The sequence below is a fragment of the Puma concolor genome, chromosome E1 (assembly GCF_028749965.1).
Source record: "Puma concolor isolate L17-30 chromosome E1, mPumCon1.1.hap2, whole genome shotgun sequence".
NCBI classification, from domain to species: Eukaryota; Metazoa; Chordata; class Mammalia; order Carnivora; family Felidae; genus Puma; species Puma concolor.
Window position 1 is genome coordinate 1,444,146 of NC_141680.1, and position 12,254 is coordinate 1,456,399.

At 61.2% G+C, this 12,254-nt stretch overlaps 1 protein-coding gene across 3 annotated transcripts in view; it reads right to left on the bottom strand.

The window, feature by feature from the left end:
• Positions 1-896: 896 nt before the first annotated feature.
• LOC147573958 (uncharacterized) overlaps positions 897-12,254 on the bottom strand; it is an 85,770-nt gene continuing 74,412 nt past the window's right edge. Inside the window, exons 2-3 of one of the 3 annotated variants that reach the window (XM_086685680.1) lie at positions 2,316-2,414; positions 897-1,546 (exon numbers count right to left, since the gene is read on the bottom strand). In XM_086685680.1, the coding sequence (XP_086541806.1) occupies positions 1,002-1,546; positions 2,316-2,414 (644 nt within the window). In that variant the 3' untranslated portion in view covers positions 897-1,001. Of the gene's footprint in view, positions 1,547-2,245; positions 2,415-2,744; positions 4,515-12,254 lie in introns of those variants that run through there. The other 2 variants (XR_015243790.1, XR_015243789.1) reach the window with 2 other exon arrangements.

A 12,254-nucleotide genomic window follows, 5' to 3' on the forward strand; every position in this document is an offset into this window, starting at 1 on the left:
TGTGCGGCCATCCAGCGTCCCCGGCGGAGAGCAAAGACCACCCAGCTGAGCCCCTCCCCCGCCCCCCTTGTGCTGCAGCGGCCCGTGTGGCCGTCAGCCACCACATTTTGGATGTTTTGTTACAATGCGGTGACGGTCAGTCTGAGCTTCCAGCAGAGAGGTCCCCCCGGGAGCGCCTGGCTCTTGTCCCTGCAACTCAGGATGTACCAGAAAAGGACCAGCCCCTCCGTGAGTATCTGCTGAGCACACGCCAAGGCCTGCACCCAGCACCACTCTCCTCTGCGTCCGGGGCCCCTCAGTTCTGCTCGGAGCCTCTGTTCGGTGGGGGCGCGGCCCCTGGGGGCCTCGTACGTGCCCCCCTCCACCCGGTGTGCCACCAGCCACTCAGGCGCCTTCCATGGGGGGCTGCCAACCTCACCGGGCACGGGAACAGGCGTAAATAATAGAAAAGCGTTTGCTTGCATTTCTGCGTGTGTCCCGGGCACCTGACTGGCTGCCGGAGGAGGGAGAAAGCAACCCCGAAATAAAGAAGCTTTTCTTAAAAGGGAGCTTTGTAACACTCAGGTGCACGGCACAGGAGAAGGGGAAAGAAACCCCCAGGGGAGATTGAGAGAGAGAGAGAAAACTGCAGGGCTGGGGGAAGGGAGCAGGGCAGCAGAGGCAGCAGGGGAGGGGAAAGAACTGTTTGTTAATATTTACTCGAATTAATATGATGTTGAGCAACACTCTGTACATAAAAGCCACAGTTAAAATTAGTAAGTAGTTCATCCTGGTCTAACAATATGGAATAATTAATTTCCACACTCATGTGCTTTTTCCTCCTTTTCCATCAACAGTAATTAAAGAGAAATATTGTATAGCTGCACCTGTTTTTTACTTTCGGCTCACCACAGTGAGTAAACCCAATCTTTTATTGATGAGAAGAGACACAGGCTGCAAAGCCGTAGGAGACACAGCCAAACCCCTCCAGCCTTCCCCGGAGACGTGTGAGAAATCCCAAATTACTGAGCCATATGGAGGGCGTACCGCGAGCGTCTGTCCCCACGGCGGGACCGGGTCTCGCTGCCTCTGACCTTCAGCTCCTCCGGAAGGTCACGGCCATCGGGGGAGTCGGCTGCCAAGGGAGCCGCCGTGGACAGTTGTCTCGAGGACGAGGCCAGAACCGCGTCCTGTTTCTGACGGGACTCTGGGCCCCGAGAGAGGGGGTCAGAGCGGCCGCGGAGGACGAGGGGGTCCGGGCCAGCGGCTCCTGGCCTCGGCTGGACTCGAGCCTTCCCTGGCCAGCTCGCCCCGCGGCCGTTCAAGGGCACCGGCCGGACCGACCCACGAGGCCAGGGCAGGGAAGCGGGGCCCTTCCCAGTTTCCTCTCGGCCCCCGCACTCTCTGGCAGTGACTCTGTCCTCCGGCCAAACCCCAGCAGGGTCCTGCCTCAGCTGCCGCCCGGAGGGTCCAGTTTCCGCGTGGGTCCCGGGCGCCGGGCACCGGCCCGAGGCCGAGGCCGCCTCTGTTTGCAACACCCGCCTCTGGCAGGGTCCGTCCTTCACCCCTGCAAGGGGGCCGTAGGTCAAAATAACGTGAGCGGCCTCCGATGCTCCCCTGGCAGGAGCCAAGCCTCAATCTTTGGTGGCAGGATGGGCGCTGAAGCTCATCTTTAGACGCAGACGAGCCCGTCGACTTGGCCCCCTGAGGCCCCTCGGGTCCCTGGGCCCCTACAGCGCCTGGCTGTGCGGCCCCCCGTGCAAAATCAAGTGTCCTTGCCCATAGCCCCCACCCCGGGCCGCAAGCCCCCTGCGGCCAGGAGGCGCCTTCCCGACAGCCAGATGCGGCCCCAGGGCCCGGACGACGCCTGGAGCCGTTTGGTAAACTGACAGCTGGGGGTTTCAGCAGCCGCCTGGGAGAGAGGCCGGCACCCCCAGAGACGGCCGTGCGGGACCGGAACCAGGGCCCCTTCTTTCTGCGCCGGAACATTCCGGGGCTGAGACCCGCTCGTGACTTGTGACTTGTACTGCGTGACTCCTGCCCAAACGCCCAGGGGATGCGGGGATGAGGAAGGCGCCCCTGCGTCCCCCGTGACCCACTCCGGTCACTGTGGCCCCGGCCCCCCCCCCCCCCCCCCAGGCTCCGTGATGTCTCACCATCTGTGCTGGTTGACTGTGCTTTTCACCTGACTTCACCCCTGAAGCCCTTCCTGTTCTCTCCCTCTCTCCACCCCCGCTCCCCTGCCCCGTGCCACCCCGGTGGCACCCAGAATCGTGGCCCCCAGATGCTCACACCTGTGTTCAGGCACGTAGCCAAGGGGAGTCACAGAAGCTCACCAGAGATGCTCGCCAGCCCGCTTTGCCGTAGCAAGGCTGTTCCGCGCGATGTGTGGGGGCTCGATGCGATCACGGGGGTCCTCGAAGGTAGACCGAGACCTGGAAGAGAAAGCCGGAGACGCGGTCATGGGTCTTGGGTCATTCCGGCTTGGGCAGAGGCGCAGAACCATGAGCAATGTCCCAGAGATTACCGGGGCCGCGTCCAGGGGAAAGGGCCGTCGGGAGGTCCTGAGGACTTTGGGGGATCGGGAAGGAGGCGGGGAACAAGGAGAGGAGAGGGTTCTGGGGCACAGCCGTGGAGAAGCTTGGGCAGACTGACCATGTTAGCCTCCGTTCTGAGAGTGAATCCCCTCCCTGTGGATTTTCTGCGCGTGGCCCGTCTGTGACCCCAGCCCCTCAGCAGAGCCCCGGGGACCCCCATTATGGCACCTGCACGGAGCTGAGGCTCTGTCGGGGGCTCGACTCTTGAATCGATCTGACCGGGAGTGGTTCGCCCACCTCTGACCACGGCGCTGACACGCTTTGAAATGTTGCCGCCGTGAACGCTCCTGCGTGGCCCGTGGCCAGCGGCCCGTGGGACCGACTTGGCAAAGCATATTAACAACCTCAAACATGTTCAGAGCTTTTGACTTGGTAATTGTCTCCCCGTGGGAATCCAGCCTCAGGCGTCGTCAGGGACCTGGACAAAGACTGTGCTCAAAGAAGTTTCCTTACATCACAGTCTGGAGTAGAAAGCAGCGACCTGCCAGTTACTTAGATGTTCGACAAAAGGAGGAAAACCCCCGTAGTGAAATGCTTGGCAGCCACTGAAAGGGACAGCAGAGGCATTTTTGGAGGGGCCTAAATGCCCGCGACACGAGCTTGGGTAAAGGACACCGGAGCTGGGGAGTCAGGATGCCTGCTCCTCTGTGTTCCGCTTTCCTGCATTCTCCCAGATTCCCACCGTGATCACGTGCTTCTTGTCGAATCACAAGGAGAGGAGGGATTGCAGCTTTCCCGGGGCCCGTGGGCTGCCGGTTTCCGGAAGCCCGTGTCCCTCGTCGGCCCGGTGCCCCCGGCGGGGAAGTTACACGTTTGGCTCGAATTCCCAGTCCCGATAAAAACCACAGCTGCTTCTCCTCTGAATTTTCTCGGCTGCGGAAGAGAGCCCTCCCCCACGCTCCTGATCCCCTTCTGCATCACCAGCCTCTCTTTTCACGCAGATACTAAATATATTTGAATGGATCCTGGTGCAGCCCAACACTGGGATAACTATTGACTCTGTCAGCTGAGGTCTCAGACTCTGAGTTCAGTACTCACGAGTCTCTACAAAAGGGCAGACACGAATCCACAGTCCAGGCTTAGGGATTGTCCCAGTTCGGGCTAGGAAAGCTCCTTCAACCTGGCTTCAACCATGAAGGCAACTTAGTGTCTCCTCGAAACAAAAATTCCCCGGGGGTGTTCCGGGCTTCAGGCATGGTTCGATCCAGAAGTTCCTTGCAGCATCAGGACCCTGGCACCATTTTCTCTGCTGCTTCTCGGCTATTTTCAGCTCTGGGGCTGCAGCCTTGATCCACAGCATCCTGTTGAGAAGAAGAGAGGGTGGTGTCGCCCCCGCCTCCCCAGCAGGATCGTGGGCATCTGCTCTGATTGGACTAGCTCTGCTCCGGCGTCCCCCCTCTGCTCGAGCTATGACCATGGGGACCGAATGCGCTGATGATCTCGGGCCATCAAATGCCCAGGCCCAAGGCAATTTCTTCTCCAGAACCACGTAGATGCCCAGACAGAAACCAGGACTCAGTGGAAGAGGGGTGAATGCCACAGGCTCCCGCCAACGTTCCTCGACATTCGTTTGGGGAGTGTGTCTAAAGAGGTGTTTGCGAGCGTCAACTCCAGGAACGTTCATGAATGTTCACTCTAGTGAACGTGTACCAGACAACGGGTACCATTAATTCACAAATCCAGTTAACTAAGGTACTTTGACTTTGCACTGTTTCTGGCACTTGGAGGAAAGTAAGGCTTGAAGGACACAGATTCAGAACATGTCGGTGGTTCCAGGAAACAAAGACCCGAAACCTAATTATAGCTTTTCTTTTTGGAAAGAGAAGAAAAGAGGGATTTAATCAACGGACGGATGAAATCCATCCGAGAGGACAGACTCCTCCTTCAGGGTCACGTGGGCACCCGGGTTTCCACCTCATATGGTGAGAGACTGGGGGCGTTTGGACACCTGACATCTGGGATATCTTTTGAGTAAAGAAAAAAAAAAAAACCTATGTGCCTTTTCTTTAATGCCCCATTCCAGCATCTAGAAGTTTCCTACCACCCCAGAGACCGCCCCCCGCTGCTCTGTAAGGAAGTGAGGCTCGAGCCCCCCCAGGCTGGAGGCTGTCCTCCTGCGCCCCGGGCCTCCCTCCTACTCCGCCCGCGCCCCTCCAGAGCTGCTCTAGCCTCTGACAGCCGGGGTGGGGGGGTGGGGGGGCTCGGGAAGCCCCTTCCTCAACTCGAGCGGGGGTCGGCAAGCTACCCGCTGTGGGTCCAGTCCGGCTCACCACCTGCCTTTGTACGACCCATAAAAAAAAGCAGTTTCCACGTTCTTAAGTGTCGGCCAAAAAAAAAAAAAAAATCAAGGGAAGAGTATTTTGTGCCATGTGAAAATTCTACGAAATGAACATTTCGGGTTCGAAACACAGCCGGGCTCCTTCATTTGCATATTACCTGCATCTGGTTCCGCGAGGCAGGGGCAGAGCCGCCCAGAAGCCACCCAGAGCCAGATGCGTCGGTGACCTTCTCTCCGTCGGGGTCCAGCAGGGACACCTGGCCGCGCAGAGCAAGCAAGAGGCCTGCTCCCTGCCCTCGGACGGGGACAGTCCCCCAACTCACCTGCCTGCTCCCCGCCGTCAGACGGGGACAGTCCCCCCGCCCCCCCGCCCGATGCACCTGCTGCAATGAGGTGGACCTGGCTGAGACTCCCGCCCTGACGAAGGGCCTTCACCACCCCAGAGCCGCCCACGGCCGGTCCCGACCACAAAGCAGGAGGGTGTCCTCGGGGCCCCGGAAACCACCCGGCAGCTCCCGGCCCCTCACACCCTCTGGCCACCGGAGGAAGCCACCAGCGTCTGAGAACTCATGTGAAAAGTAGAAAAGTGCTGATGAAATCACCCCATTTCTGCCTGAATGCTTCTCTTTCTTACAGAATAAAGCAGAAAGCTGAAGTCGCTCCTTCAAACCTGAAAGCCCCTTTTCATACGGTTCAAATAAGGAGAGGAAAGTGAAGTGAGTTCTCCAAAGCCAATCAGCCCAGCCGCTTGGATCCACAGGAAAAGGGCCCACGTTTGCAAGGTGTCCCGGAGGGCGTGGGGCTCAGCCGTGCCTTTGAAGCAGATTTCTAAGCTGGCAGGGTCCCCCCCCCCCCCCCCCGCAACACGCCCAGGGCTTTGTGAGACCTGAGCCGGCTTTGCGGCCCCCCAGGCGGGCGGGGGTGCCTCCCAAAGGAGCCTGGGTTGGTGCGGGCGGGGGCGGACCCGCGGGTGAGGGTGCACAGCTGTGCAACCTTAGAAAAGTAACTACCCTCTCTGAGCCTGGGGCCCGTCCTCTGAGGAACAAAGACCCGCAAAGGCTGCCTCACGGGAACGTGGGGGATCGAATAAATGACGTAAAGTTCACGAGCGCACGGATCCTACCTAACACGTCGTTAACGAACACGCAAACAGCAACGCGGGAAACATCTCGCTTCCCCCCTGGAACCTGAGCCCCCCGGAAAGAGAAACACAAGCTTCGTGTCTCCTCAGAACCGTTGTTTAAAACCCAGCCAGACCGTCCGCCGTGCTTCCCAGGACACGCACGCAGGACGGCCAACCACAACGCTGGGCCCGTGGAGCACGCACGGAGCGCGTACCGGGAGCCACGGCCAGCGCTCTGTGCATTCATACCCCAGACTCTGGGATTCATACCCTGGGCTTGTGTCTCCCCACTTTACAGGCGAGGGCCTGGGGCACAGACGGGGAGCAGGTGGTCAAGACGGGATCAGAACCCAGAGCCTCCGGGCCGGAGCCCCCGACCCAAGCCACTGGCTCTGTATTACCTTCAGGAAGCAGACAGGGAAGTGTGGAGTGAACGAGTGAATGAACACGGTCGTGCCTCCTAGCCAGCTTGTTCAGGCTGAGGGCGTGTGCAGAAGCCGGGGGTGGGGCTGCGGAGGCGGCCTGGGGAGGCGTGTCTGCCCCCGGGGACCGTCCAGTGCATCCGCTCAGCACAGGGTCCCCGCCCAGCCCTCGAAGGCAACAGCTGAGGCACCAGAGAAAGGTCGGGGGGGGGGGGGGGCGTGGGGTTCAGCACAGGGCGCTCCAGGCAGCCTCGGTACCTCACCCCGTGCCGGCGAACTCTCCCCACCATCGTTAGATGTCGTTCTAAGTCAGGGGACCCTGCAGGAGAAGGTGGAGGAAGACCCTTTGCTGGAGACGCCCGCGTGCACCGAAGAGCCCCAGGGGCACCCGCACTGCCCCAAACCCCCCAGCGTGCCCGGTGCCCTGATGGCTGCTGTGGGCGCCCAGGGGGGGCCCTCCAGGGGCAGCCAGGGGGGGCTGCGTGCTGGCAGATTCCTCCTCAGGTCCAGGACGTTGGGACAAAGCAGCGGCACCGTCTGACCGGGGCTAGTCTGCTCCCCACGTGCGAGACGACCAGATAACCTGGGGTGAAGGGGGTTTGTGGGAGGAAGCGTCTCAGCTGGAATGTGGCCATCGTGGCCACGCTGACTGGGGCCCAGGACCGTGTCCCCCTGTGAGCCTCTGGGGGAGAAGGGAGAGAGGAAAGGACACATTTTTGATCACTTACTATGACCCAGGCACGGAGAGAAGCATTTCATAATCGGGAATCGTGGTCAGAGCACGGATTCGGGGCCAGAAGGCAAGGGTCTGAGGCCCCGCCGTGGACTCGACCAGGTTTGTGATCTCGGCAGGTTCTGTGTCCCAGTTCCAGGGGTTAGTTGTCTGCTCCCGGTTTCCGGATGACGTTCAAACCGAAAGGCTTCAAACAAGAACAGCTTGGCCCACGAGTCGAATCTGCACGTAGCGGGGGGCTCGGTGGGGCGGGCTCGTCCGTGTCTCCGGGATAAAGAAGCAGCTCTCAGAACGGCTGGGAGTCCGGCTGAGGGCTGCGGGCCGAGCCCTTGTCGCTGCCCCGGTGGGGCTGGGCTGAGCCTCCTGACAGCGTGGGCACGTCCCCGGGGAACAGGGAGGGCGTGTGGGGCGTGCACTCTGTCCTCCTCCGTGGTCCAAGTGGTCCTCAAGGGATAGTACCAGGGTGGGCCTGTCCTGATCAGGTGAGCCGTTTGAAAGAGGGCCAAACAGTCAGACCCTCTCTCCTGCCGGCCTTGAAGGAGCAGGTGCCGTGAGCCCCACAGATGGAGGGAGATGAATCCTGCCATCAACTACACGAACCTGGAGGAGGGCCTCATCCCCAGGTGAGACCCAGCCTCCAGCTTCCTCATGGAAGCTTCTCGAGGCCCCGAGCAGGGGAGCGGCCATGCCCAGACCCCGACCCGCGGGAGCCGTGCGATCCCGAATGTGTGTGCTTTCACACCGCTCGGTGGGTGGCGGATGCTCGTGCAGCCACAGAACGGCCACCCAGCGGGCCATCGCGGGGACCATCCAGCTGCCCGCCCGCCCGCTCCTGTCCCGCTCGAGCTCGCTGTGGCCTCGTGTGTGAGCCAGACCCACGTCCCCACCCCGGGGCCCTTCTTCCCAAGACTCTCTTGTGCGTCATCCTGAATCAAGTCAGCTGTACCCCACTTGCGGGATGAGATGAGCCCCTGTCACCTGTACCCTCATCTGCGGGACGAGCCCCATGTCACCCGTACCCCACCTGCGGGACAAGTAAGCAGGCCGGAAACACGTGCGAATCTGCCCCTCGCAGCCTGCTGTCCGGGAGCCCCTTGCAGTAGAATAAGTGACCGAGCGTGAGGGTCACAGGGGGAGGGTCACGGGGGGGGTGCAGCGTGCTGTGCTCTGACCCCCTTCCCCTGGGCCAGCAGGTTAACCCCTCGCTGCCTGGAGGACTTGGAATGACCGATCCTTCGGCAAAACGCCCAGAGAGAGGCCCCTGCCCAGACGCCCCTCACACCCCGGTCGGCAGTCTCCCCAGGGCCAAGTGATGCGCTGGCCTCTTTCCTGGCTGGCGACAGCACCGAAGGAGAGACGGCGCGTTCTGGCTTCTCTCCACCGTCTGCTAACGTGACCCCAAGCCGCCCACAGCCTCGCGCTCGGCCTGCCCGGAGGGCGCTCCCGACGCCTCGATGTTTTTCTGCCACTCGGGCGTCCGCGGCTCTGCCCCCCTTCCCGCCTCCTGGGGGGCGGCCGTGGGACACGCACCCGAGCGCAGAGCCCGAGGGAGATGGCGGGACGGCCACGGCGGTTTTGGGGGTCCTGGTCTCCCGTTTAGGGGCCGGGTTCACGCGTCGTGCTCAGTGAGGCCCTCCTGGAACCTCAGGAGGGACCCAAACCCGTCCCGGGATGGGGTCCCACGTCGAAGCCGGGGCAGAACCGGGGCGGGGGACCCCGGGACCGTCTCCTTTGCGCACATCCCGACAGAGCTGAGACGGACGTCGCTGTCCGGGGCAATTACCTCCTTTCGGGCCATTTTAAAGCCCTGGCCTGACGAGAGCCTAGAGACTCGGGAAATTCAATGCCTCCCGATGTCGGTACCGAAGATTAACCACCTCCAAGAAATCAGGCAGGCGTCTTCAACACAGTGACTTAAAGACACTGCTATTCAGTATGTTAACGAAACACCGTCGACGTTTGGCATTTATCAAGTGTCAAAAATTAAATTCAGCTGTCCTGTGATTTTAATTAGGCCGGTGAAGCAGGTAGCTGTGTGGTTGGGGCAGGCGCCCCTGTCTGCACTCCCTTCAGGGAAGGAGCGGGCAGAGGGGACGCTGAGGGAGTTGGACGACTCGGGGCAGGGGGCCCGGCTCCAGGGGGGGGGGGGCAGCAGGTGCACAAGGGTCGGGAGTTCAAAGGAGGCACGTCCCCGGTGTGCCCGGAGCCCCGAGGCAGAGTCTGGGGAAACCGCCCGGCAGGAACGGGGACGTTGGAAGCGCTGGGGCGGCTTGTGACCCGCTGGCGTTTGGGTTTCAGGGGGAGGATTCTGTGTGGGGGCAGAGGAGGGGTGGGAGGACGCGGGGGGCCATGCCAGCGGCTTCCTGCGGGTTCTGCCCTGTTACCCACGCGTCCTAACGCCCCGGAGAAAAGCGTGGGCTTTGGGCCATTTCTGCAGCAGGCGGGTCGCTAGATATTTTTTTTGTTCGTTTGTTTTGAGGGAGAGAGCACGCGCGCTTGAGTGTGAGCGGGGGAGGGGCAGACAGAGAGGGAGACGCAGAATCGGAAGCAGGCTCCAGGCTCCGAGCCGTCAGCCCAGAGCCCGACGCGGGGCTCGAACTCACAGACCGCGAGATCATGACCTGAGCCGAAGTCGGACGCCCAACCGACCGAGCCACCCAAGTGCCCCTTTTGTGGTGGTTTTCGAACGTGGCCACAAATCCTTCACAGTAGACTGAATCCCCTCCAGGGCAGGCCAGCCATGGTGACTCGTGATGAACAGAATGTGTCACTTTCAAAACCAGGTGGGAGGGGGGTGGTGCCCCCTCCCCAGTCACCTGCTCCAGCGGAAGCCGCGGGCACTCACATGGCCCAAATCCTTCTGCCTCGAGCCCGGGGTTGGGGGGAGTTTGTGTTGGGGGGGAAGGAGCTGAAGCCCCAGCCAGCAGCTTGGAACCCTGGAAACGGATCCTGCAGCCCCAGCCGAGCCTTCAGATGACACGGCCCCGGCTGACATTGTGACAGACCCCCAAGCCCCTCCTGAGCCCCCGGCCCACAGACACGGAGGCAACAGGTGCTTCTGGTTTTGGGCGGGCGATGCTCTGGGCAATAGATAAAGTACTCCATCTGGGGTCCAGACCCAAGCTCCGTCACACGCAGCTGGAATGATTTTAGGCCTCGTTTTCTCAACACGCAGCCCAGGGGCGATCCGACGATCGTACAAGATGAAATATTCAGGAAGTTCCCTCCTCCACCTGCCAGGCAGCAGCACGGACGGTCAAACCCCTGCCCAGTCAGGTGCACAGGACGTCATCGCAAGTGCAGCTGACCACGGGCGCCCCATCTGGCCCGGAGGGCACGAGTGCATCTTTGGAAGGCGGATGGGGCGTTAAAGTTGCCACGGCCGCCAGGGTCTGCATCCCGCCTCCCGGCTGCCGACGGCCCCCTGGAGTCCCGGGACGGACGGGAGGGGCAGACGTCTGACCTCAGAGTGACCACTGCAGTGACCTTCGGGGCTGATCAGCCGTCACATGACAGCCCGTGTCCCGTAAGTGGGAGAGAGGAGCTCCCTTTGGGATTTTATCCCGTGGTTCCCTCTTCTGGTGGCCTCTGGGGAGCAGGTGTCCCCGACGCAGGGACCAGGATGTGGGCTCATCCAACGTCCTGCCTTCAACCCTCCCCGGTGACCGGGAAGCCCAAACGTGCGAAGAATTTGGAAGAGGCCACCGGGGGTGAAGTAATCGTTACAAAGGCGTCTTAACCTCTCTGGTCCATCAGCTTCGCCTCCAAATTTATCCCAATTTCCTCTGAATATTTCCTTTTATTTATTATTTTTTAATTTTTTTTTCAACGTTTTTTATTTATTTTTGGGACAGAGAGAGACAGAGCATGAACGGGGGAGGGGCAGAGAGAGAGGGAGACACAGAATCGGAAACAGGCTCCAGGCTCCGAGCCATCAGCCCAGAGCCGGACGCGGGGCTCGAACTCACGGACCGCGAGATCGTGACCTGGCTGAAGTCGGACGCTTAACCGACTGCGCCACCCAGGCGCCCCTGAATATTTCCTTTTAAAAGCATAGGCCACCGTGCAAATAAATGGCAGATGTCTAGCTGAGCCGCGTCAAGAGTTCTGTCCACACGATGTGAAAGTAAACTGAGGCAGGCCCCAGACTCCGAGGAATGTGGTTCTGGGGAGAGTCTGGGGTACTCGAGGGGGGCAGCAAGCCCTCCTGGTGGCCGCCACGGAGCCAGTCGGCCCCCAAGCCTCGTCGAGGACGCGAGATCCTGCAGAGAGGCCAGCGGCGGCTTGGGCACCGCAGGGCCATCCAGATAGGCAGCTGCCCGCTACGGGCAGGGCAGGGCCTGGTGTTTGCACCCCTCGGCGTGGATCAGAAGAGCTATTTAGAGCTGATCGATTTTCCGTAGAGTCAGAAAGCCCTTTTCAAAGATTGACTTCGGGAAATTCTGTTGCTAGAGCCTAGGGTTTGGAGTCTCGGCCTTTGCTGTAGACAGAATGTCTGTGTCCCTCCCCCCAAAGCTTTTAGGTGGAAACCCAGTCCCCTGCCGGCCGGCATTAGGAGGCGGGGCCTGTGGGAGGCCGGTAAGTCGTGGGGGTGATGCCCTGGTGGAGGGGGTCAGTGCCCTCATAGGAGACCCCGCCCCGTCTGCCCTGCGAGGACACAGCGAGAAGATGGCCGTCCGGGAGCCAGAGGGAGCGTCCTCGCCAGGCACTGCCCCTGCCACCCCCGGATCTCTGTCTGTGAGCCCCAGCCCGTGGCTCTGGGGTCACAGCAGCCCGAGCAGACGGGCAAAATCTTCCTCCGTCGGGCTTCCTACATGTGGCGCTGCCCCAGCTCAGCCAACGGGAGGCCAGAGACCGGCTGTACCTGCCTCAGCGTCCTCGTCGTCACGTCACTTCTGTCGCCAAAGCGGGAGACCTCAGGGACCGCGCGTCCCCCGCTCCTGACTCTGTCAAAGTGGGCGTTTATATACGCAAACGCGGGGAAAACGGTTTCTGCCGAGCAGATCGTGGCAGCCCCTGCCGGGCTCAAGGGTGACGCTGGCTGGTCCAGGGGACTTTCATCCGGTCGCGTGCCCAGAAGTTTTACCGTGAGGCCGGAGGTGTTACGTGAACGTTTTGTGTG